The sequence below is a fragment of the Triturus cristatus genome, chromosome 1_2 (genome assembly GCF_964204655.1).
Source record: "Triturus cristatus chromosome 1_2, aTriCri1.1, whole genome shotgun sequence".
Taxonomy (NCBI): Eukaryota; Metazoa; Chordata; class Amphibia; order Caudata; family Salamandridae; genus Triturus; species Triturus cristatus.
In genome coordinates this window covers 772,724,168-772,749,238 of record NC_140580.1, presented here as the reverse complement: position 1 = coordinate 772,749,238, position 25,071 = coordinate 772,724,168, and the positions used below count along the sequence as shown (strand labels likewise).

Sequence of the window (25,071 nt, the reverse complement as noted above, 5' to 3'; positions counted from 1 at the left end):
ACTAGATGGGGCTGTATTTCCCACCCCACCAGTTAACACTGCTCTGTTTTCATATTATGCAATAGCCACCCATGTGTGACAGTTCGGTGTAATGTGTTTGTACCTCTAAATAAAGTTGGGAGTAAGAAACGCTTCCTGGACGAAGCATGCAGGTACGTGGTGCCATCACCGATTGGTTTCTAAGGACTCCAAGAAAAACAAGAATTTACAATGCAATAGGTCTTGAATTTACACGAGTTTAAGCTATTGGCATTGTAAATGACAATGCCTATTATTTATATTTTAAAAAACAAAAATAATTGGCATTGTCATTTACAATGCCAATAGCTTAAACTTACGTAAATGCGAGACCTATTGCATTGCAAATGCTTTTTTTTTTTGCTTTTGTTTGAGCTACGATATGTTTGTTGTTATAATCTGAGATTATGCAGTAGGTTGTGGATTATGCGTCAAGTTTGTCAAATGCATAGTCCTGTTTAAAATGTTGTGGCTTCAGGCGCATTTAACACCATAGTTGATACTTGTTTTTTCCAACCAGCATATCACTCGTCTCCCCTCCCTCATAACCTATTTCCCATTTTCTGGTTCCTCAGTGCCGCGAGGTCCTACGAATAGCAAATGCGCTATGCAAATATCATCATTCTATTGCATATGAAAAAAGAAAGTAAAAAGCATTGTCATTTTCGGCTCCAAGAGGTCTAGCTTTCGCAAATGCGAGACCTATTGCATTGCAAATGCTTGTTGAGTATGGTTTGTGAGGAATATCAGATGAGTGTGTGCTTTTGAAGTGGTAAGAATTACTAGAATTAAAGGAAGTTTTTCTGTTCTAAGTAATCACTTTGTGGCCTTTGTTGTGAGTGCCACCCCATTAATCCCGATGGGCCCACGAAATGCAGTTACTGAGTCCATTGTAATTATAGGTTTAGCAGGCATACCACTGGTGAGTAATATTTCACCCACAGATTTCATTTGCTGCAAGCAGAACATGTCTTTGGGTGTAATACCAGGGGAAAAACATGTGGGAATCATCACTGTAAATCCAATCCATGTATGTCATTCGGCCATAATGTATAATCCCCAAATTAGAAGACTGCGGGAATGGCAATTCTGGTGCAGGGAAATAATGGGAATTACTCTGGGACACTCATAATTAAAGGGCCCTGTATATTTATTGCATTTTTCTTCTGAACTATGACACCAATAAAAAACTGCAAATATAAAAAATGACATAAATAAACACGTGTAATAGTTGGACCCTCTCTTGGTCAGATAGCGATTTGAAAGGCACTTGTAGATAATAACAGATGATACAAAACTAGCTAAGGGGTAGGTTGATGAAGGCAACTCACCAGGTGGCAGAGAATGATGAAGAATTAAGTTATGGAGTATCTGCTATGATGAAGAACAAACTGAAGATTTAATTCTTGGGCATGCTCACAAAATGAAAGCCTTAAATCCGACATGTTGTGATGATTTGGCTGAGGGAATGTCATAGCACCGAATTTTGTTATGGTTTAGAGCGCTGCGAGAAGGTGTGGGAGGGTTCCCCAAGTGGTGGAGGTATTCCTGAGTGAAAATATGGCCAGTGTATGTGGCCTGTTATTCTTAAAGAAGATGAAGGATGAGTTGCTAGTTGGATAGTTGACTTGTCTTGTAATATGGAGGTAGATAAAGAAAGAGTGTAGGTTCGACTCTCCCTGTGCGATGGTGCTGCCTACAGACGGGCCTGTGGGAATTCCCTTTATTATAGAAGAGCACATTGGTGCACTGACTATGAGCTAGCTAAAGGAGAGTTTTGTTGGGAGCCTCCCTAAAATGTAGATGAAAAGGATATGGTGGTGGGGAGATCCCTTTGAAATGGAGTAGATGAAATTTCAGTAGAAGTAGTATGCTTTCCAATGATACAAACAGTGCTGAGGGATAGGCTGGTGCAGTGGTCTCCCTTATTTTGGATATCTCCTTTGCCGGAGAGTCTCGATAAAAAGTGTTTCGCTGAGCGATGGTTTGCTACAAATAGTTCCTATTAGTTTATCAAAGGATGAGCCTTGCAGAGATGCTCTATTTACAACTGAGCTGGCTGGCCAGTGAGTTTGTATGGTTGATTCCTATTGAGTACAGCTAGATGAGGTAAGTGCCCCAGTGTTTGTCAGCATGAATGGCTGAACTATGGCTTAACTGTGGGGACTCCTGGGTTAGGGTATACTTGGAGAACCAGCCTGCAAGCACTTCCCCAGAATGTATTCTGTTGCTGCCTGACTAGACTATTGGCGGTGTCTCTTGTTCTACATTTTGGCTGCCTTAGTGTACTGCAGGTGGTGACCCTGTGCTTTAGTTCTGGTGATTGGCTGGGTTGCAGGTGGAACCTTGTTTGTTATTGCACTGTTAGATCATTGAGCTGCTGTTGATTCCAGATGAAAGATCAAGTTCCTCATTTAGAACCAGGTGAAATTGTGATTGTGCCCCTTGAGTTGACACATCTGCAAACGTTCCTGAGAAGGTTGCACAAATTATAGGGAAAAGAATTTAGGGGGACACTGGCTTTGGTTATAGTACTTTCCTGCTCCCGAAATGCACTTGAACCATGAAAAAAAGAAGCAGTGTGTGGGAACGATTTAAGACAAAATCACTGTAATAGAGAAAACATGGATTCATCCCTATTACTGGGTATCACTATCCCAAACAACATATACTCATTTGTTTCTGACATCACAAGCAAACACATATTCCAAGTATCAGAGATTGTTTATCTAGCAAGCCAACCTTCAATATATTGATAGTACATTACATCACATATAACATATATATCTCAAACACAAATCAAACAAACATATATTTTTTTCTCTCCACACCCAATCGCTTGTTTACATATACGTGGCTGCAAAATTCAATAGTCCGTAGCAGTCCACACAGAAGGTAGTCCAATGCTGGTACACACAAGAGGGAACAGCAGGGGCCTCAACCAACCCATAGAAGAAAAAGATAGCAAATGATGTTCATTGTGGCAGCTCTCTTCGCCACTTCCTTTGACTTTCTGATGTCAAAGGAAGTGGGTGGGAGGTCCTGCCCGCCTCCTCTTCGGAGGTGGTGCATAGCAAAGCAATGCAAGGCACAGACCCGAGCGCACACACCGTAATGCAAGGTGTTTGTCTCACATAACACACTACCAGAATCCGTTTGTTTGCAAGAAACAGTACGAGGACTTAAAAACACAACTACAGAGGTGAAGAGAGCTGCCAAAATAAACATCGTTTGTTGATTCAAAGGATTAGTACAGGACCTCAAGACATTGACTGGCGTGTAAGCAGATTTCTTTAACAATCCTGGTACTTTGGCAGGGAAGAGCCTGCAGTTGATTGGAGGCTGGGAGCAGTGCTGGACCAGACTCCTTATGACACCCAAGGTTCTTCTTCTTCTACCCTCATCTTGATGAGGCCCGAATACATGGGGCCAAAGTTCATCGAATGTTGAATGGAGGAGTCTGACTAATTGCAATAGTGTACATATGATTTGTATACACACACCACGGATTGGTTGAGGGCCCTGCTGTTCCCTCTTGTGTGTACTAGCATTGGACTACCTTCTGTGTGGATTGCAATGAATATATGCATGTTTAATTTGTGTTTGAGATATATATGTTATATGTGATGTAATGTACTATCAATTTAATGAATGTTGGTTTCTAGATGAGCAATATCTGATACTTGGAATTGGTGTTTGCTCTTGATGTCAGAAACAAATGAGTATATGTTGTTTGGGATAGTAATACCCCGTAATGAGGATTAATTCATGTTTTCTCTATTAGAGTGATTTTTCTAAATTCGTTCCCACACACTGATTCTTTTTTTCATGGTTTGCCTGTTGCCCAGGTGTGGTGGGATCATTAGGGCAAACCCCTAGATTATGGAACCCCAAGATGCACTTGATCAGTCAACCTGAAGAGTACGATGCCCCACTGACAGATCCACACATCAGGATCACCCTGTCAATCTCTCTCTCTCTCGCTCTCTCTCTCCCACTCTCTCTCTCTCTCTCTCTCTCTCTCTCTCTCTCTCTCTCTCTCTCTCTCTTTATTGCACCATCATCCCACTGACATCCAATATCAGGGAACCTCACACTGGACCGGTGGAGGCAAATATTTTTGAGGTATAATAAGCAGGTGAACATATAGGTACATGTAAGTACAGGGTAGAGGTGGCCTATTAACATCATGTTGATTCAGTCTTAGTGTTGGGAACACTTTATAATCACATCTTCTGAAGCACAGGCCTCAGACTGCTATGACAAGTGTATCTTACTCCACCTTTTAGTACTGTTTACTCTTCGAGGCTCTAGCCTGTCCAACTTATTTTACATGACCGTCACTGTGTGTACAGTGTGGCAGCAAGGAACTGAAGGTGGATTAGGTGCCACCCTTGTTGTGTTCCATCAAACTACCTGCATCCACACTCTGCCACTTTCATGCCATCATAGTGATATTTTATGGTAGGAACCCCAGCATCGTCTTTATACAAGATGGAGATTGAGTCCAGCTTGGTTGGGACACAGCAGGCCTTGGCTGCTTTCTTTGGGTTCTTGAGGTGCATGAGTGTCTGCACTATTGCATGTTTAGTTGGAGTGACATCATCTGTCAGTGGGAAGTAGCATGTTCCCTTACATTCAAAAGCATCATAATCCTTTGGGGCAATGACCCAGGAGTCCCACCCTATATCCTTGAAGCTCACACGCAGGGATGTCTTTCTACAGATGTTGCTTCCAACACTACGCTTGCTTCGTGATGAAGAGGTGTGGCCTTCAAGCAAGGGGAAGGATATCTCATCTGTCTCCTCCTCAATGTCTTCATCTTCTGTGCTATTTTGTGCAAGCTTCTTTATGACGCTCTCCTGCTCATGGCTGATCATCTCTCGGAGTTCTAGTTTCATCTCTTTGACTCCATTGCTTTGGTCATCAGAAAATACGATCAGAATTGGCACGTTCCTGGAGTCGGTGCTTAGGTGAATTACACTTTGTCCATGACCGCCATGCCCATTGTCTGCATTACTCTCCAGCACCACTTCCAGTCTGTTCTTTGGTTGGTCAGTTCTCACCCATCTCTTAACTGCAGTTGTCACTTCAAACACCTCCCACCCAGTCTTTTGGATTGGTTTGAAGGCCAGGAAAGATTTTGGAGCCTGGGAGCTCCCTACAAAATCTACATCTTTGACATCATAAATGGACACGCCACACTTCCAGTTGAGAAGCTTGCCTGTATCATGGTGAGATGAGAGATGGACCCTGAGCTCAGCTCGTGTCACCTCCTCATATCTTGGCACAGAAACATTAAACAGAAGCACATGTTTCTCCATGAGATCTTCTGGAGTAGCCACAGGAAGAGCATCTAGATAAAAAGAGAAGGAAACATTAGCTCACATACTACTTTTGTTTTGGTCTAGAACAGCATTGGGCCGATAAGAATGGGCTCTTGGAATTCACAGACCTGTTGAGCAAGCTGAATGAGATATCTTGAAATGTGAGAGTGAGAATGACCCCAATGAATTTGCTAAATAAAGGTCTCTTTACAAGGTCCGTGGCAATTCTGATACAGACAATTGTTTTTCAACCAGGGTCTCTTGGTGAAACTCCAAAGGGAAATGGGGATTAGCTTCTATAATTTCATTGGTTATTAGGGAATCTGTTGGTCATTCCACATTTCTGAAGGGTCAGTCAGGGTCCACCTTATTGCTCTCAGTAAATATGTCTGAGGAGTGGAATGGGCAAGCTCCACAAGCGGACTGTGGCCAGGCACAATCCGAACCAGGTGAATTTGGTGCTCATTATGAGAGGCCCGAAATTCCCGTTGGGATCAGTGTCCCTGTCACATGGACCCATCAGAAATTATCAGCTCCACAAAGATGGTGCAGACCATCATGTTTCTCCCAGATATTTCACCTGCAGAAAGTTGTCAAAATATCTGGGAAAAACTGTGGGGAGATTTGGCAATTACCAGGGGAATGCGACAAGTAAATTGCAGATTACCCATGTAATTCCTCTTTTCTCAGGGAAATCTAATGGTTCAAAATGGAATGCCCATTAATTGTGCATCCCTAAAGTCATCAATACTCCTGGTATGGTTGAGCATGCAATGAACACTCCCACATCAGACACTTGAACTGAGACCCTGTGTGATTAAATCATACATGGAATAACGAAGGAGAGACTAGCAGTGTGAAGATTGAATGGGTGTGGAGGTACACAACTGTACTCATAATCTATAATGCTATGTAAAAGCGCGGCTCGCTAGACATCAAGTGGCCTGTAGCCACATATGTGTGTATTATCTTCCACTAAGACCAGCACTACACCTTAAGATCAGGGTTTTGTATCTACTCATGCTTTAAATAATATGCATTAGATGCAAAAAGCAAGAGGAGTAGGTGCAAATTAAGTTTGGTGGCAAATTACATCTAGAAAACTAATTACTGTGAAGTGCCTATATCTTGGATTTAATCATGTACCCAGGCAAAATAATTCTTAGATTCATAGGTGAATGATGTAGCATTTATAAAGGGGTAGGACACCCTAATGGCGACACTGCTGGCATCCAATGTCACTGCAGGTCGTGCAGGGTCAGCGGTCCCATGTCGGTCCCTATTTAGTGTCACTGGGTATGTTTACATTTTGCATTTTCGTACGACTCATAGTCAACTCTTGAGCTAGTAGTCATGTATGTCTAGAGCTCCCAGGTGGCAGTCGTTTTCATAATAGGATTTTGATAGAATTGCATATCAAAGTTGATGATGTGCATTTCTGACCATATGACTTCTACTTGTAATCAGTAAACCATTTTCTATTCTATCATTCCTTTTCATAACCCTTTACTAGATTTTTAAACCAATGATTAATCTGTAGTTTCAAATTCTCCGTTCAAAACGCTGCTGTTAATCCAGAAAAAAGTCACCTGCTTACCAACCCACTCCTTCTGACTAGTGATGTGTTCCCTATTTGCCTTTGACTCACAAAGCCTTAAAAAACCTGACTAACCAAGTTATCTAGCACCACTTTCATTATAACACTGTTATTGCTAGTAATCAGATTTGAGAAAAAAACTGTTCCATGGAGCCAGCTCTCAATCACATCTTTGTTTGCTACCAAAAACATCTCCAGTCAGTTTCTCTCTTCTTGACTACTCCACTGTCCTGATCACAACATAGAAATCACATCTATGATCAGCTCAAGCATTAGTGGTGATTTCAATATATCCATCTCAAAGAAAACAGGTGTTATTTGAACTCTTTTCTCTGTCTCTTCTTCTCTCTCTACACCAACTCTTTCAGTGACATTATCACTTCATTTGGCTTCTCCAGTTATCTACTTGCTATTTTCTTATCGCTTTATTCCCACTATGTACCCATGTGGCATACTGCATGGCAACAGATGGACTAAGAAATAGAACATCTATGTCCCCTCTTCCACAGGAACCATTCCATCTCTCATCACTTAAATCTTACCCTCTGATGTTTTACTCCCTCAGGGAGAGACCTAAAGATTAATTTAAATAGTGAAATAAGCCACCCCCACTCATCACCTGAAATGACACCTCTTCCCACTAGCACATGCTCAACATTTAAACAAGCTTCCCCACCTCATGTTCCAATAAGCCAGGACTCTGATCAGCGTTCTGAGTAAAATGGGCTTCATCTATAATGTATTTCAGGGCCGCCTTGAGCACTGCTGGCACCCGGTGCGACATTTATGTTTAGTGCCCCCACACACCATGACCACCTCCAAGGATTCCCTCACTACCACCGGGCAAAAGTGCCCCTCATTTCTTCAATCATAAGTTATTGCTAAACACAGAGCCAACTCCTCTAAGGTCAGTGCTCCCTCCACCGCTTATTGTATGCTTATTGGGGGTTCGTTCAAAATGGGAGTTGAGTTTGTAGATAATCCAACCCCGAATGAATTCATAGGTTTTGAGGTTGTATCAAAATTTTTGGAAGACGACGAAAAATGAATTTAGATTATATATGCAAGGTAGTGGCTTCCGGAATTAACCACCACGCAAGGGACGTTTCGCCCTACGTGGGAGTGAAGCACACCTGAGATTTCCTCATTCCACCCCTGGTTAGTTCTGTTATACTAAGTATATGCAGCTATTGGGTACATGCTCTCTAATATCATGAGGTATAGACTCCACTACCTTGCATCTATAATCTAAATTCATTTTTTGTCGTCTTCCAAACATTTGGATACAACCTCAAAACCTGTGAATTCATTCGGGGTTGGATTATCTACAAACTCAACTCCCATTTTGAACGAACCCCCAATAAGCATACAACTAAAAGACATAAACATCCACAAATGGATCTCCACTTCACTGAACAAACAGATACCAAACAAGGCCACATCCCGGGATGACCACAAAAAAGAAAATCACATGGATTAAAGACAGCATCAAAAGTAAGGAAGCACAACGCAACATACTACAATTAGAGGCAATCAAGAAATTAACAAGACAAAAGCCCACTACGCCACAACATCAGAACCTACAGAAGGGCCAGCAGAACCACACAAAAAACACTACTCCACACATATAAATAAATGATGCTGACTGCCCTTCTGAAGAACTCCACAAGGTTCTAGCTGAATTGCACAATCCAGACTGCTAAAACACAGAGGCATCACAATCGCAAGACTTCTGTGACAAAATCTTCATATAATTAATCCCAAAAATGTAAAAGATGAAAAATTACCTTAAGGTGAATAGAAGACAATACTACACTAACACTTCACTCAACCAACACAGTAAGAGACATAAGCAATCTTCCATCACTGCATAATTTCAATAACCTCTCAGAAAAATATTTCCTCTATATTAAAATGGCAAGCAGTTGCCCTTTGAGACCTGGCACCTCCAAAACTCTTTAAAGATATCCTTGACACAACCTGTGAAGGAGAGGTAGGTAGATGCTTACTCAACAAGATTCTGTAACTAGGTTAATTCCCACCCAAACTGAGAACTTTCTGCATTAAAACATTCCTCAAAAAGAAAGAACTTGACCCATCCGACACAGCAAACTACAGGTCTTTATCAAATGGATCATTCTTAAGAAAAACATTTGAAAAAGCAGTGCTTGCCCAGTCTTCACATTTTATAGAAGATAATGATTAAATGTCAAACCAACAGTCTGTATTCAGAAGAGGAGGAGGCACAGAGTCAGCCATCATCTCCATTTGGGATGATTTAAAACTCACAGTGAACAGGATGAATAGAGTGGCTGCCCTATTGCTTTTGGAGTTATCATCTTCATTTGACACAGTCCATTACAACACCTTACTACAAAGGCTCCATCATCTGGGAGTATGTGAAAATGCTCTGAAATAGATGACTTCTTATCTCAGAGACAGACAAATTGTAGTTTGCTACCACTTTTCACATCACCTCTTCACATCCAACACTGTTGAGTTCATCAAGGGTCCATCATATCCTATCTTTTCAACATCTACCTAACCCCTTTACCAAACTTGATTACATCATTCAACATCACCCGTTATAACTATACAGATGGCACCCAAATTATTCTAAAGATGGACAGCCTGGAAGACCTCCACAACTCAAAACCTGAAGATTGCTTTTGCACCATAAACACCTGGATGATGACTAACTATCTAAAGCTCAACACCGAAAAGATGGAGATGATGACCTTCAGAAAATGGCAAAAAATGCCTACCACCATATGGCTCAAGGTTCTTGAGGCTCCTCCACCATCAAGGGAACTCAGAAACCTTTCCAACATTGCAAAGTGTGCCTTTTCACAATGGAAACCCTGCTTGCATATTCCCTTACCTTGGATACCAACAGCAAGTGCAAGTCATCCTTACACTCGTAATTTCAAACCTTGAATATGTTAACCAGCCTATACCTTGGTGCAACCAGATTAATCAGATGCAAAATACAACTCATACAAAATGCTGCTGCAAGACATCTTCTCCACTGTCACCCAAGAGAATGCATGACTCCAGTCTTGCAATCACTCCACTGGCTAACTCTAGTTAGAAAGATAATGTTCAAGTCACTCTGCACAGTCCACAGAGCCTCCCAAGAAAAACACCTACAAGTTAAATGCCAGCAATACAGGACACTGCACTCCAAGCTTGTACCACCTAGCATCTTAACACCTTACTGTAAGAAATCCATAGGAGGCACTGCTTTCTTTGTAGGAGCCACCAATCACTGTAACTTGCTACCAGCCAACATTCAAAGCATCCAGGAGCATTTACTCTTCAGAAGAAGGTTGAAATCATGGCCATTTTTAAGATAGCTACATCATCCTACATCCCTGAAAACAGGACCCGGAAAGACAATTGCACCTTCAACTTCACTTTTCAGTTTACAAACCACAGTCAGGGTACAGCCTAACCAGAAAACTATGTTCTGTATGCAGCAAAGCTGAAAGAGATGGCCTATGGTTATCCTGGATATTTTATAGTTGTGTTGGTGCAGAGACAGAATATCGAATAAAAAATATTGAGTTGCACAAATATCGAGTAAAAAATATCGTGGTTCAGAAATATCGATAGCAAGAATATCATGGTCAAGAATATCGACTTAAGGTAAGTAATATCAATTTTAAAAATATCGAAGTGTTTAATATTGTTTGCAAAAATATAGATGTTAAAATAAAGTTTTTGTCATTAATGTTATGTATTTTAGTATATATTTTATATGTATGTGATGCATGTTTTTTTGTATATGAATTTTGTGTTGTTTGTATTTTTAATATATGTGTTACATTTTTAGTAGTTATTCATTTTCTTTTTATTTGAATGTTATGTTTTTAGTTCCATAGTTGGTGGTGGGTTTATAGGAGAATAGGGTGGGAAGTATTTTAATTATATTAAATTAATTGATTCTTTTTATTTATTAATATTTGTTTAGTTGAGTTTTTATAGTTTTAAATGTGTAAAGTAATTTATTATTAACTAATTAATAATTGGTTGTTGATTGATTTTAATTAATTGATTGGTAATTAATTATGGTAATTGTGTAATTAATTTTAGGTGTGTGTTGTGGTGTTTATAGGTGTAAAGGGTGGGAAGTAATTTATGTTTTAATTTATGAATAATACTTGGTTGTTAATTAATTTTAATTAATTTATAGGTAATTAATTATGGTAATTGTGTAATTAATTTTAGGTGTGTGTTGTGGTGTTTATAGGAGTAAAGGGTGGGAATTAATTTCTGTTTAATTAATATATAGTTGGCTATTAATGTTAGTTATTTGATATTTATTTTTGGTAATTGTTAATTTTTGTGTGTGTTGTTTTGAGTTTTAAAGGGGCATTGGGTGGGTAAGAAATATATTTGAATTACTTTAATATTAGTTGTCAATAGGCATAGTTTGTAATTTAAATATAAGTTTTAATTGTGTTTTATTCTTTTATTGTTTAATTTAGGTGTGCTGTGGATATTACAGTGTTAAAGTGTGTGTAGTCAATTAATGTTTATTAGTTTTTTATTAATAATATTATTTAATTGATTATTATTATGTTAAATATGGAAGTACATTTAATTTAAAATGTTGAAGTGTTTTGTTTTTGGTGTGGTGGTATAGGATAGGAAATAAAATAAGTACATTTATGTATTGATTCATTTTTTGTTTGTAAATATTTTCTAGTTTAAAACAATTATTTTTAACATTTTATTTATTATTTTTTGTTATTTGTAGGTTTTTGTTATATGTAATAAATATTATGATATGTTTAGTTTTTAAATATATAATATATTTTATTTTTCATTTTTTATATATTGTTTATTTATTTTTATGATATTTAAAAAAAAAATGTGTATATTTTGTTTTTTTAACTGTTTGAGTGTGAATAGTAATTTTTGTTTCTCCACTATCCAACACTTTCCCTAATGTTGCACTCACAGGAGTGGGAATAGTAATTTTTACGTCTCCGCTACCCAGCACTTTCCCTACTGTTGCACTCAGTGGAGTGGGAATAGTAGTTTTTACCCCTCCACTATCCAACACTTTCTCTACTGTTGCATTCACTGGAATTGGAAAAACAAATGTTTACCCCTCCACTATCCAACACTTTCCCTACTATTGCGCACAGTGTTGTGGGAATAGTAATTGTTGCCCCTCCGCTATCCAACACTTTCCCTACTGTTGCACTCACTGAAGTGGGAATAAAAAGTGTTACCCCTCTGGTGTCCAGCACTTATCCTACTGTTGCATTCAGTGGAGTGGGAATAGTAAATTTTACCCCTCTGCTATCCAACACTTTCTCTACAGTTGCACTCTTTGGAGTGGGAATAGTAATTTTTACCCCTCCACTATCCAGCAGTTTCCTTACTGTTGCACTCTTTGGTGGGAATTGTAATTTTTGCCCCTCCGCTATCTAACAATTTCACTTCTGTTGCTCTCACTGGAGTGGGAATAATAATTTTTACCTCTCCGCTATCCAAAACTTTCTCTACTGTTGCACTCTTTGGAGTGGGAATAGTAATTTTTACCCCCCCCCCCGTCTAACACTTTCTCTCCTGTTGCACTCTTTGAGTTGGGAATAGTAATTTTTACCCCTCTGCTATCCAACACTTTCCCTACTGTTGCACTCACTGAAGTGGTAATAAAAATGTTTACCCCTCTGCTATCCAGCACTTATCCTACTGTTGCATTCAGTGGAGTGGGAATAGTAATTTTTACCCCTCCGCTAGCCAACACTTTCTTTATTGTTGCACTCTTTGGAGTGGGAATAGTAATTTTTACCCCTCCGCTATCCAACACTTACCCTACTGTTGCCCTCATTGGAGTGAGAATAGTTATTTTTACCCCTTTGCTATTCAACATTTTTCCTACTGTTGCATTGATTGTATTTTGAAATTTAAGTTTAAATATTTTTTTATAGTTTCATGGTTTAATTTATTACAGATTTTTGGTTTTTTATATTTTAAGTCATTAATATATATTTGTATTTGTTATATTATTTTAAACTTTTAATATACATTAAAAATAATAGTTTATTAATTGTTTAAAGTAAATGTATATGTATACATTATTATGTTTGTGTGTTTATCTTTTTTATTAAGTTTATTTGTTATATTTTATTAAAATATGTATTAAATGTATTTAATTTGGTTAAAATTATATTTTATATTTAATATATTTTATTTTATTTCACATTGATATAAAAGTTGATATTATATAGATCTATCTTTTTTTACATCAATTCTTTTTTAGTCAATGTTTTTGTACTTGCCTGTTTAAGTATAGAAGTCGATATTTTTGTTGTCTATTTTTTACTCGATATTTTTAACATCGATATTTTTTACATCAATGTTGTGTCAGTGAATCAGTTATGTCAATTAATCTGTAACATTTCTGGCCCATACTAGTACTATAACACTTAGCAGTCAGCAGCCAACTATAACTTACCCCTTTTACACTAACATAGACATATATGCTACACGCCTTGTCCACCAGTCCTGTGCCAGCCAATAAACCAGCCATCCCCAAATGAACATGCATAGAATACATTAATAAACCTGTCACATACTACTGGTCATGCGGAAAACTTTAATCTAGTCCACAACTTCAAGTCCCAAATAACTATATACTATGACTGCCTCTTTAAATATGACAAAGACTCAGATGTGGGATGATGGTAACAAAGCCCATACCAGAAGAACCCTGCCCCTTTTATTTTCTTGAAATCCCTGCCAACTCAGGACCATAACTATAAACAAAATTATTTCAGGTTGTACAACCCAGCGCAGTATCAGCTAAGTAGACTATGATCTAAGAAATGTCATATATGGCCTGCACAGCTGCTCAAAGCTGTCAGCTAATGGAGAACCATAAACTGTACATCTATCTGTCACACCTCTTCATCCATCGCACTGCTATGCATTGTGTCCCAGAAAGCGATAGCCACACAGTGGTGGTCATCACTTTCCACATAAGATCACAAAACAAAAACAACCACCATTTAACAACACACCCTACATGCCATAGCTTGCTGCCCATGGAGACACACGTTTCAGTACCCCACCTATGGTGAGTAAGTGCTATATAAATGCTTCAGTGAAATATAATACAATACACCCATGTCCAAATCATTCAATTACTACCCTAACTTCCCATATACCCTCCTGTCTTTCCTCAAGCTTAAGCCAATATGTTACACTATCTGCATTTGTATGTTCGCTTTCTACCATTTTATATGGGGTTGTAGTGATGAAGGTCCAGAGTCATTGTTTCAAAGAAGCGAAGATTGGACATTTCAACCTTATGGTTTTGACTTGATGAACTATGTATTTGGGTGCATGTGTGCCACAGGACTTTGGACCAGATGTACGAAGCATTTTACCACTCGCTCTGGTACAATGCTTTATGGCATGTACCAACTCTATTTTGAGAGTTGATAACCTATTTCTGGCTCGAACAATAGGGTTTGTGAGTTGCTATTATGAAGGGTGTGTTAAGGGTGTCCCTTCCTAATAGCGAGTCGCACTGGTATGTAGGAATATTTTGTGACCGGGAATGCGGTTGAGAAACATTCGCAGTTACTACCAACTTCAAGTTGATGGTAACCCATTCACACAGGGGAAGGGGTCCCCAAGGGACCTCTGCCCCTTTCTGAATGTGGACACAAACATTTTTTAAGAGCAGGCAATAAAATGAAATGGTAGCTTTTAATTTTTTTTTTAATGCATCCAGTTTTCCTTTAAGTAAAATGGTTGCATTAAAAAAAAATGTTTTATTAAAAAGCAATCACAGAGATGGTGGTCTGCTGTCCCCAGCAGGCCACCAACCCCGTGAGTGCAGGTCATACCCAATGAGTCGCAAAGCAAGACCTGCCTGATGAATAATAATGAGGTAGGTCTATATGCAACACCACTGGAAATCTCAAAATGTGTCTAAGATGCATTTGTGCAGGGGTGTTTGCGATTTCCTAATTGTGAATCGCAAAAAATCGCAATTAGGAAATCGCAAACTGGCTTTTTTCTACATACGGCCCTTTGTTCTTTGGTTTTTGATTTGTACCATGACGTTAAATGGATGTCGAATACCCAGTATTAGGTGCTATTGTTTTTGAAAACCATCCTTTTCTGGTTATCCGATTACAGAACTCTGATGTGTGGATGTGTGCATGGGCCCGGTATGTTTTAGATAGGTCTTCTAATGGCGTGTGTGTGGAAATGGTGCGTTTTTGATAGCAAAAAATCCTCAGTGAAATTTTAATGACACTGGCAAACATTTCAAATTTAGCATTAAGCAAAATTAACTAAATTCCATAAATTGTACAATTATGCCACTTTGCATGACATTTTCAGCTTGAACCAGTGTCCTGCTGGAATCTCGCTTGATTTTAACATGTGAGTTATGGCCTTCAGCAAAATTGTACCTCAAGAATCTGGTAAACCTTCCACCTATTCCAGAAGGATGGCAGTCTTGGTTGGAAAGGGTGCACAGTTCAGGTTGACCCAGGTGGAGATGTACAGCACATAATGCAGTGTTATGGTATGGGAAAGATTGGAAGGGCACAGCCTGCTATTGTAAACTTATATGGTCTTAAGAATGTGTTATATCTAAGGTTTTATATTATGCATCTTCCCTGTTTCTCTGCCTCTGCTGCTCAGCCAGTGTGAATGTGTTGGGTAGAATGTTGGTGTGGATGGTGATGTCTTTGGAATGTGAGGCTTGCTGCGAGGTGGAGTGTCAGTTGGATCCTGGGCTGAGCAGCAGAGAGGCTGCTCCTGGTGGGGCCTTATTTACATCTTTACTGGAAAACCTACTTAACATCTAAGAACAATAAACGTATTCATCTGTAACCTAACCACGTCCACTGGAACTCCTTCCTACGATACAACACAATGATGTCACAGAATGCTTTAACTACATTAGACAGAAGCTGACTTTCCTGACTGAAAAGGGATTGGTCAAAACATTTGATACACATTGGGAAACATTTAAGGTGCTAATCAGAGGGGCTGTATTGCCAAAGGACATGGCATTCTCTATGCATTGAGAGAGACACTGACTAAGCTTGATTCTGAAATTGGTGAGCTCCAACAAGTGCAGGCAATTACGCTTGGCTCCTTTGATTCTGCTGAATTACTCTCTAAAAGGGTAACATTTCGAGATGCTCCAGAAAGAGAAATCAAATTCTGGGGAAATTTTAAGCAGCCAGGAAATGTGGTGAGAGGACAAGACAGATCCGTACCCAGGCGGGAATTAAGCGCCCAGCCTGGGCCACAGCAGACACTCTCCAAATTGAGACTGTGAAGGATGTTGTTCAATATGAGATACATGTGATACTAAATACACTTCAGGAATACTACTTAAACCTATCCATGGCCAAAGCAAATGTGCAGGACATTAATGAATATTCAGAAAAGGTGAAATTAGCAGCAGGAACCCTTCTGCTCCCGATTATAGAGGAGGAAATTAAGGGTGTAAATGGCACTAGGAAAAATGGATCAGCTCTCTGCAGTGGCAGGCTACCAGCTGAAATGCTATGTCGGAAGAGTTTAGCTCCCCCGCAAAAGCGGCAGGAAGGGAAAAATAAAATGATAATAAACGCTCCTTATCTTTTTCCTTTCCTGCCAAGTCTTGGGGGTGGGGCCTGGAGGGTGACACACACTAAGGGAGAGTGGTAGTGCACTGCCTTCACTGAGCATGATGGTTTGGCCAGCCGTTTCAGCCTTTAGTTCCAGCCCTTTTAGTAACTTTTGAAACGCTTGAGCTAGAATAAAAGGTTATTGTTAAAGTCTGCAGATTAAGCTGCAGATGATGGGTTATGTGATGGGTTAAGTGGCAATTGTGGCAAATGTATAACTATACAAAAATCGCCAAGTCCACACAATCGCATAATTTCAGTGATCCTGGTGAAACCTTCAGATATATTCCTACTGGCTCGACATTATAAACGTGCTGAAAGACATTATTATGTCCTAGAGGTGGCGCTATAAACAGCCTAGTTGGGATACACAAAGAAGTTAGATCTTTGGCTCTACTGCTTGGCAAAAGCAGAGTGGCTATGGCATGGAGATGTGAAAGTCGCCCAACAGGGAAAATTGGATTCATAGGCACTGTAAGTGGGGTGTGTGGGGGGTGCTGCTGCACCCCCAGAAATAACCATGCTTGGCCCCTTTCTGAGCATACCTTGCCCGAGTAAATGAGGAACAGCGGCGAATAAGGAACAGTGGTGTGGTGAAACCTCTGCTTTTGCAGCTTAAGCAGGGTGCTGTTGACACTCACAATTATCTATGAGCTTTTCCTTTCTGCAGCTCTACAGACAAAAGCTCTTAATAAAAATACAGGACACTGATAACAGAGGTCAAACAAGGAAATTTAATTGCAACAAAAAAATGAAGAGGGAAAGAAAGAGCGAAAGAGGACTAGAAGGAAGAGTGAAATGAAAGGCATATGAAACTAAGGAAGAAACTGTACCGAGAAGGAAGGGTAAAAAGGATGAAAGGATGGATGCATGGGTGAATGGACTGATGGATGTAAGGATAAACCAATATTTACACGAGTGAGAGAAAGAAAGCGGTTGAATTGATATAAGTCTGGATGAATGGGTTAATGGATGAATGGGCGCCTGGATGGAGGTGTGGAAGAGTGGATTGCTAAAAGGAAGGTAAATTGGTGGATGGATGAAGAAGAATGGATGGATGGGTAAAAGGATGTATGAATGTTAATATGTCTCCTGCAAAGCACAGAATGTAACACACATTTGACAGATTTTTATTTTATGTAAATGGGGAAGTGGGTTACTGCTTTTGACACAGAGATCCTTTCATGACTTGCAGTTATCAAATTGTAATCCTTCTAATATAGCACAATGTGCTATGAAGGACATGTGGCTCCTACACCTTGAAACTCTCACTGTCTTATGTAATGGATAGTGTACATGCATGGTTTATCGTCAATGCATATGGTGCACATGTGATGTATAACACTCTGACACCCTGCATTAGGATGAGTAGCACTATAGTGCTATATAGGAAATAAAGCTAAATAGTGGTATTTAAATTGTTAAATGTGTAAATACTGGGTCAGACCAACACATTTGACATTCTTACAGTGTATGCATATCTCTTATATACTGGGAGTGAACAAAGTCAAAAGCATGCCTCTCTTAAGTATCTGAGTGACTTTAATCCCCCCCACGATTGGATTGAGGTGTGAGGCTCCCAATAGCTCCCAGCTAGGATACCCCAACAAAATGAGGCCTAATGACTCCTTAACTTCGGCTTATGTTGTGGGCCCAGTTGGAATCTGATAAGCCCGACACCTGTGCGCATGTTGCTGGGCGAAATGAAAGCAGACAATGTGCAGGTGCTGCTGAATGTGTCCCAGTGTGTCTGGACAAGGATAGCATATTTCTGTGGTGGGGCTCAACCTCTTGGCTTGGTAGACGACGTCCGCACTGTGAAAAGAGTGAGTAGATGCCGTCAACCCATGTGTACCCTCGACTTGTGCCCTGCGCATAATCATTCCAGGACCATCACAGGCAGGGCTGGACTGGCCGTAGCTGGCACAGGGCATTTCCCTGGTGGGCCGCCAGTGTGGGGGCCGATTTTAGACCCCTGTGGGGCAGTTTTTGTTACCTGGAGCCGGTGCAATATGGGCCCCCAGCAACAAAAGCGGCACAAATCTTTCCTCTAGCACCACCCTAGGGGCCGGCTGAGCTCTTTGCCAGGGCTGGTTTTGGTTCCCAGTCCAGCCCTGATCACAGGAGAGATGATAGCATAGATTCTCACATAACATATATTTAAAGAACTTAGTAACACAATAACAACTGATGTGAGATAGAATCAGCAAGTAACCTGAAAGCAATGATTGTTGATAAGCCAACTACAAAAGTCTTTCTACTAAAAACACTGCTGATGGGGCTCTAGCAAACCACCACAGCATCTCAAATCTCCCAACAATTTCTAAGATGATGTAAATAAAGGTACCCAAAGGACTGCAAGAACTCCTTGAAGAAAAATATTTTCTGCATAAGTGACAATCATACTTACAGTGATGGACCGAAACTATCATTGCAAATATATGATAGCACTTACCAGGTGCCCTAAATAAACAAGCCTCTAGGCACCTACCTTTCTCAGCTTCTCCCCAGCCTCGGTTACTGGGAACACAGCAAACTGCTCCTCTAACTCAACACCGGGATGGATTTCACAAGTTCTACTTTACAGTATACATTAATGTTTGGTCGCACCTAGATGCCCGCAAAGACAGGGGGAGATGTCAGCACCAACAATCCCTGTAAAACATCCAGGGCACATGCTGACTCTGAGATGACTTTCATTCTTCAGGCCAACATTAATAAAACGGAAAACGTGTTCATGGGAAAACTGTACCTAAGGTATTCCCTCAGATATTTTTGAGGCAGAATATAGTTAGCAAAAATATAGCGTGCCAGAAACATTGTGAATAATATATCATTTATAAAAATATTTCCCCAATGGGGTAGATTCTCTTCATGAACGCCAAAGAGGGTGATATTTTTGTAACATATAGGACACTATATTGCTTTAAGAATTTACTTTGGTTATGATATGAAGGTACCATACCTCCCAAGCTGATAGCAGTACGGAACTAGTCAGTTCTTCAGTGGTTAATTTGTCAAAAATATAATAATAGTAGTAAGTACAGGGGACCAAAGGTTTTGTTAGCTGCCTATTACTGCACTGCCAAGTGCTTGGGTTCCTAAATACCAAGGCTCTCTAATCTTCAATACACCTCATTCCCCTTTCTTCCTCCACTCTATACTTTGTGTCTCTTTATACCATTCTTGCACGTTTTTTTTCAGCCATCTTTTTTTTCTTTGTAGCTCTTCTTTCTCCCCTTTCTGCCCCCACTCTGCCTCTGCATCAAATTATGATGATGAAACTATATGTCCCAGCCCCCAACAATTAGAGGATGTGCTTGCCACCCGCAACCACTGGCCGTGGCGCTGAGTGAATGTTCAGAGTGGGGGTGCTGCCATCAATGTTACAGCACCCAAGGCATAGGGACTGTGAAAAATCCAATCACTGCCCAAGGAACGAGTTCAGCAAATGAGCCACACCCATTCTGCAGGAGAGTGGTAAGAATGTGTTATGTAGGAGGTGGTGCCCTTTGGAGCCCACTGTTGCAAATATATCACTAAAGCATGGTATGGTAGTGCACTGCCATTTACAGACAGCTCATTTTTCATTAAAATTGGCACTACATTTGCACAGATGTGCACTTTTACTGATAAAACTACATGTGGAAGTGGGATTTCAGTGAATAATTGTCATTTGCACCAAACATTCTACAACCTATCCTTTCACGCTCCCGGTACTGCAGCACGATTGGGAGATAGCTCAGCTTACAAAACCTCTCACTATAGTCAAAGAATGAAAAGTAAACACCGATCTCCATGGTAAACGAATAAGCGGTAATTTGTCAGAAAACGTAGCCTGACATTTGACCTTTGTCTCTGAACGCACAGCATATTTGACAAAATATAAAGGCATCTTTGGTGCTAGTTCACCTTCTGAACTTCAGCATGTTTGTTTTTCTGGATGTGCTGCAGCAGCCCCACCCCAAATCACACCCCCTCCCAACCTTACTTCCAGCGCCTATGACCACTGGAGCAAATTAAGCGTTGCAAACAGTGACGGCTCCTCAAGGAAGTGCTGCGGGGTGGTGTGGCGGGGCGGGGCGGGGTAGGGGCAGGGTGGGGGGTAGTAAACTCCGGTATACAGCCAAACCGATTTGAGTAAATAAATAGATATAATAAACGAATTTCATTGCGCGCTGCATCACCGATTTGGCATTGCAGCGCGCACAATGTAATTCGTTCTATTATTGTTATTATTATTGTTGTTGTTGTTATTATTGCTATTATTAGTAGTATTCTTAACCCCTTCGCCGCGGCACGGCGCTAGGGGGTTCGGGGTGAGCGCGGCGCCGCCATGCTCGTGACGGAACCACTCCGTCATGAGCCAAGGGCGCGCTGTGCTCATGACGGAGTGGTTCCGTCACGCCTCCGCCCACTTGCATTATTCGCCCGCACAGGCGGGGAATCAGCGCCGCGTGGGCGGAGCGGCCACAACAGCCGCAGCATGACGGAACCACTCCGTCATGAGCACATGGCGCCCGTGGCTCATGACGGAGTGGTTCCGTCATGAGCAGGCAAGGGGTTAAGGTAAACCTAGCCAGAAAACAACAGCACGACACAACATGGTAGCGTAATAGTAAGAAATAATGTACAAAAAGTACGTCGGCTGACGACTGATGTATCACCTCTAAATTGGGATAAGAGGACAGGGGGAGCTTAAAATGCAGCTCGATTCTGGTCAGTCGCATTAAAATTGCAGAAAACATTGTTGTAGAAATCCTTGAGTAACTCAAAAAGGAATATGTGTTTTACAGACATGGGGGCTTATTTACAAGCCCCTTGCACTGCCAATAAGTCACGTTGTGTGACGCACCAGCGGCGCAACCTGCTGCCTGATATTTACAAGGACACGTAAAGCCACCCTGGTGCAAGGTTGCATGCGCCGGCATATGGCAGCCGAATGTGTGCCAGCGCAGGGGAAAGCACAGGGATGCGACATATTGTTGTACATATGTCGCATCCCTGTGCTTTGAAAGTGACTCAATGTGGCGCAGCCAAATGGCTTGTGGTACGCACTGAGTCACTCTCATTGTAAATATGGTCTTTGATCGTTAGATTCGAAGAAATCCATCCACTCTTTTGGAAATAACCAAACATTGCCTTGCTCATACTTGTGTTTGACTAATAGGCAGACGCTAATAGAATTTCTGAGAAATAATTAAGACTTCAGAATCTCCATCTAAGGTCAAGCAAGCATCTGTACAATCTATACACTTTTCACGGTTTGCACTTCCGTTCCGCATCTTTAGTTTTGCTTGGTGTGAATTAACCTAAAGCCCTATGAACTGGTTGCAGTCATGTGGTTGTCTAACAAATTTGCACTTGTGTGGTTCACATCTAATGAGGATTGATCATTTGATGGGCAGATCTGTGAGCACTTAATAACATCACAGTGTGTTCTTCAACACAATGTCATCCTCTACACTGAGGGGAATTCTACTCAAAGATTTTCTCGCTGGTAACGTGCTTTCTATACAATTTCCTCTGCTCCAAAATGTATTTTACACCTGTTGCTCTCCAGCATGATGTGTACTACTGCATAGTCATCTCTCCTGCACAAAGTGTTCTATGCAGTGCACTATCTTACAAAACCCGGAGTCCTACACATGCTCTAATACACAATGTGCTTTCCAGCTCAATTTCTTCCACTATCAAAGTATGCTCTTTAACATACATACACCATTCACTCCCACACTCCTACATAAGGTTCTCTGCTATACATATTCTTATTCACAGTGTAATCTTTGAAGTAACAATTGAAACAACATTCTCACCTACACAAATGTTTCTCCTACTCTGTAAAGTACTACACAAAATTCTTGCCTACAGAAGGCACAACCCTACATAAGTTGGTCTTCTATGCAAAGCGCTCTCCTACACATTATCCTCTAGGAGACAAGTTACTCGTCACTGCAACTTACTCTCTTATGCAATGTACTAGTCTGTCTACTGTAATGCTTTACACAGTGTAGTTTTACACGCCATGCTTTCCTACACAATGTACTGTTCTGTACAATGCTTTATTTTTTAAGTGTAATCTTCTGCATAATGTGTTTTTAGTTGCACAGAGGGACTATTCAATTTGTTATGCCCAAGTAACATTAAAAAAGTATAATGCCTGCTCTCCTAAACTAATGGATTTCCAATATACGTTGCTTTCCTATTTCTTGTATTCTCCTACACACATTTTTTTTCTATAGAATGTCATTTCTTACACTATATTCGCCCACACAAAATGTCCCTTCCCACACACTGCTTCTCTGAAAATTTCCTCAACAGTGTGTTCTTGTTTAATATTTCAATTGAAATCATTCAAGAGAGATGGCAAAAAGTTGAAAGTACAATTTTAACCTAAATCTTTTCAATACCATGCCTACCACCTAACTCCTCCAATCCACCCAAACTACCACTGCACCCACTTCCAAACAACGTATAAGTTTCCAGTGACACATGTAATCAATCGGATGAGAATGGCTCCACCGGCCATACAACATTTATACTAAAAAGTGATATGCCTTTTACTGACCACATATAACTACATACTGTGAAGCGGGCCCACATTTTTTGCAGTCTGTAAGAGGGCGCTATTTCTTACCATAGAAACTTACCTAATCAGTGAGAGGGGTCTCCCAGCAACCGTATAATCATACACAGTCTGTAAGTGCTATCTCTAGTTGACCCTTACATAAATATTGTTAGAGAGTTCTCTCACAACAACCATAGGTACGTATGCACACTGTTAGTGTGATCTTTACCTGATCATATTAATGTGTGCACTTTGGTAAAGTGGTACCTATGAGAACTTTCTTTTATTTGATGTACATTCAAACGTCCTCTGTGAGAGGGGCCTCTTATGACCCTATACCAATATATACGTACTCTTACTTGAGTGTAATCTTTTAAAGGCATCCAACAGACATGAATCGGATGGCATTTTGCAACCATCATACCTGCTGTGTCTACAGTGGGAGAAGTTACTTACCTTCCATGTTAAAACTCCGCACAATGTTGGATGATGGGATTGAGGACTTGTCCATGGCGTAGCGGTTATAAAGGTCAATCATGAATTGCGGCGGTTCCAGTTTAATGCGTTCATGAGAGGGGACATTAGATAGATTCAGACTCTTCAGGAAATCCTCCTTCATGTTCTCTAAAAATGCACTGAGGTCTAAGTGCTGGTCACCTTCTGGACTCTCGGGTGACTCTGTCCTGCTCAGGCCCTCCACGGGATTGCCTCTCCCGGAACCAGGGGTGATATTAAGAACAAACAAGGCCGCCAACAGGCCCAAAGCGTTCATTTTTGTCCTTCAAAGCAGGTTGAGATTCCGTAGGGTGAATGTGCAGGAAAATCAGGGTGTCCAAGGTAATAATAGCAAAGGCGCGGAGAAAGGCCGTCCCAGACCTGCTTCGTCCATGAGTTCTCCCTGGACTCTGCCTTCCGCAAGTCCTTCTCTGCTGTCAGCCTCTTCGGTTGTGCTATCCATCTTATCACTGTCATGGCTGCCTTGCATCCTAGTCCGGTTATCTTGCTAGACTCCCTGTTAATGAAGATTCTATAAACACTCGCAGCTCGCACATGGCGGGCGTGGAGTACACTGTATGCTAGCATCTCAAGTCGGGGTCAGCACTTAATTGTGACTTTATCATTTCCTCGCCAACACCAGCGAGGAATGGGTGGGATCCAGAGGGCTTCAGAGATCAAAAGTCTCCAGGCTTCCCAATTTTCCCACAGTCTCGCACAAGCAAATTAATGAACAATAGGACAACGCCGATGGACTTTCTTCTTGAGTGACTCCGCGGCCTCGTCTGAGGGGGCGGGCCTTTCATGCAGAAAATCCAAGTGGTCAAATCACCGCGTGCAGCGGCCTTTCCCGAGCCACAAGGCAGAGGTCCCGTCCGCCGCTTTTATCAGTTGAGAATTGTTATTTGTAGAACACACTGCGAAATGTCTGGTTTGTGTCCGTTGGGCCTCTACAAATAGTTTATTTCGGGCTTTAGAAGTCTAGCCCCCATTTCGAGCCTACTACGTAATCTGTTGTTCCTGCCTCTCTGTGGCGAACCCCATTCACGAAATTATGCAAAATAAAACTCAGCTGGAAGCTTCTAACCACAGAAGCACAACCGTTTCAAGTTTCCGAGTGTTCAAAAACAATTCACCTCCAGAAGGCTAATGGGGGAGCGAAGATATGACGCTTGGCTTAGGGCAGGCCTTTGTTGTGGGGTCTTATTTACTATGGGAAATTACTGAATGTTCCAGAATGTGAATGAATCGCTCTGAAACACAAAATGCTTTTATACAATAAAACACATTCGTGAACTATTGCCTACCTCTTGGCGCAATAATTTTTGGTGTAAATGGATACCAAGGTCTTATAACAAGTGTGAGTTGTTTACTGCACCCAGTGAATCCCAAAACATCAGGGTG

The 25,071-nt window shown here is 40.8% G+C and overlaps 1 protein-coding gene across 1 annotated transcript; it reads right to left on the bottom strand.

Annotated features, from left to right (window-relative positions):
* Nucleotides 1–4,135: 4,135 nt before the first annotated feature.
* On the bottom strand, nt 4,136–24,106 carry GDF2 (growth differentiation factor 2). The gene is made up of 2 exons (XM_085615166.1): nt 23,629–24,106; nt 4,136–5,374 (listed from the first exon to the last, which is right to left on the bottom strand). Exons 1-2 carry the CDS (start codon nt 23,942–23,944, stop codon nt 4,431–4,433), a joined length of 1,260 nt encoding a protein of 419 aa, XP_085471292.1. The 5' UTR covers nt 23,945–24,106; the 3' UTR covers nt 4,136–4,430.
* Nucleotides 24,107–25,071: the final 965 nt, after the last annotated feature.

What these genes read in the sequence shown, in the direction of transcription:
- GDF2 (XM_085615166.1), bottom strand. Translation starts at nt 23,944, where the DNA reads ATGAACGCTTTGGGCCTGTTGGCGGCCTTGTTTGTTCTTAATATCACC. An exon ending in GCGGAGTTTTAACATGGAAG is followed by an intron (nt 5,375 to 23,628) that starts GTAAGTAACTTC and finishes CTTTTTATCTAG; the next exon opens with ATGCTCTTCCTGTGGCTACT.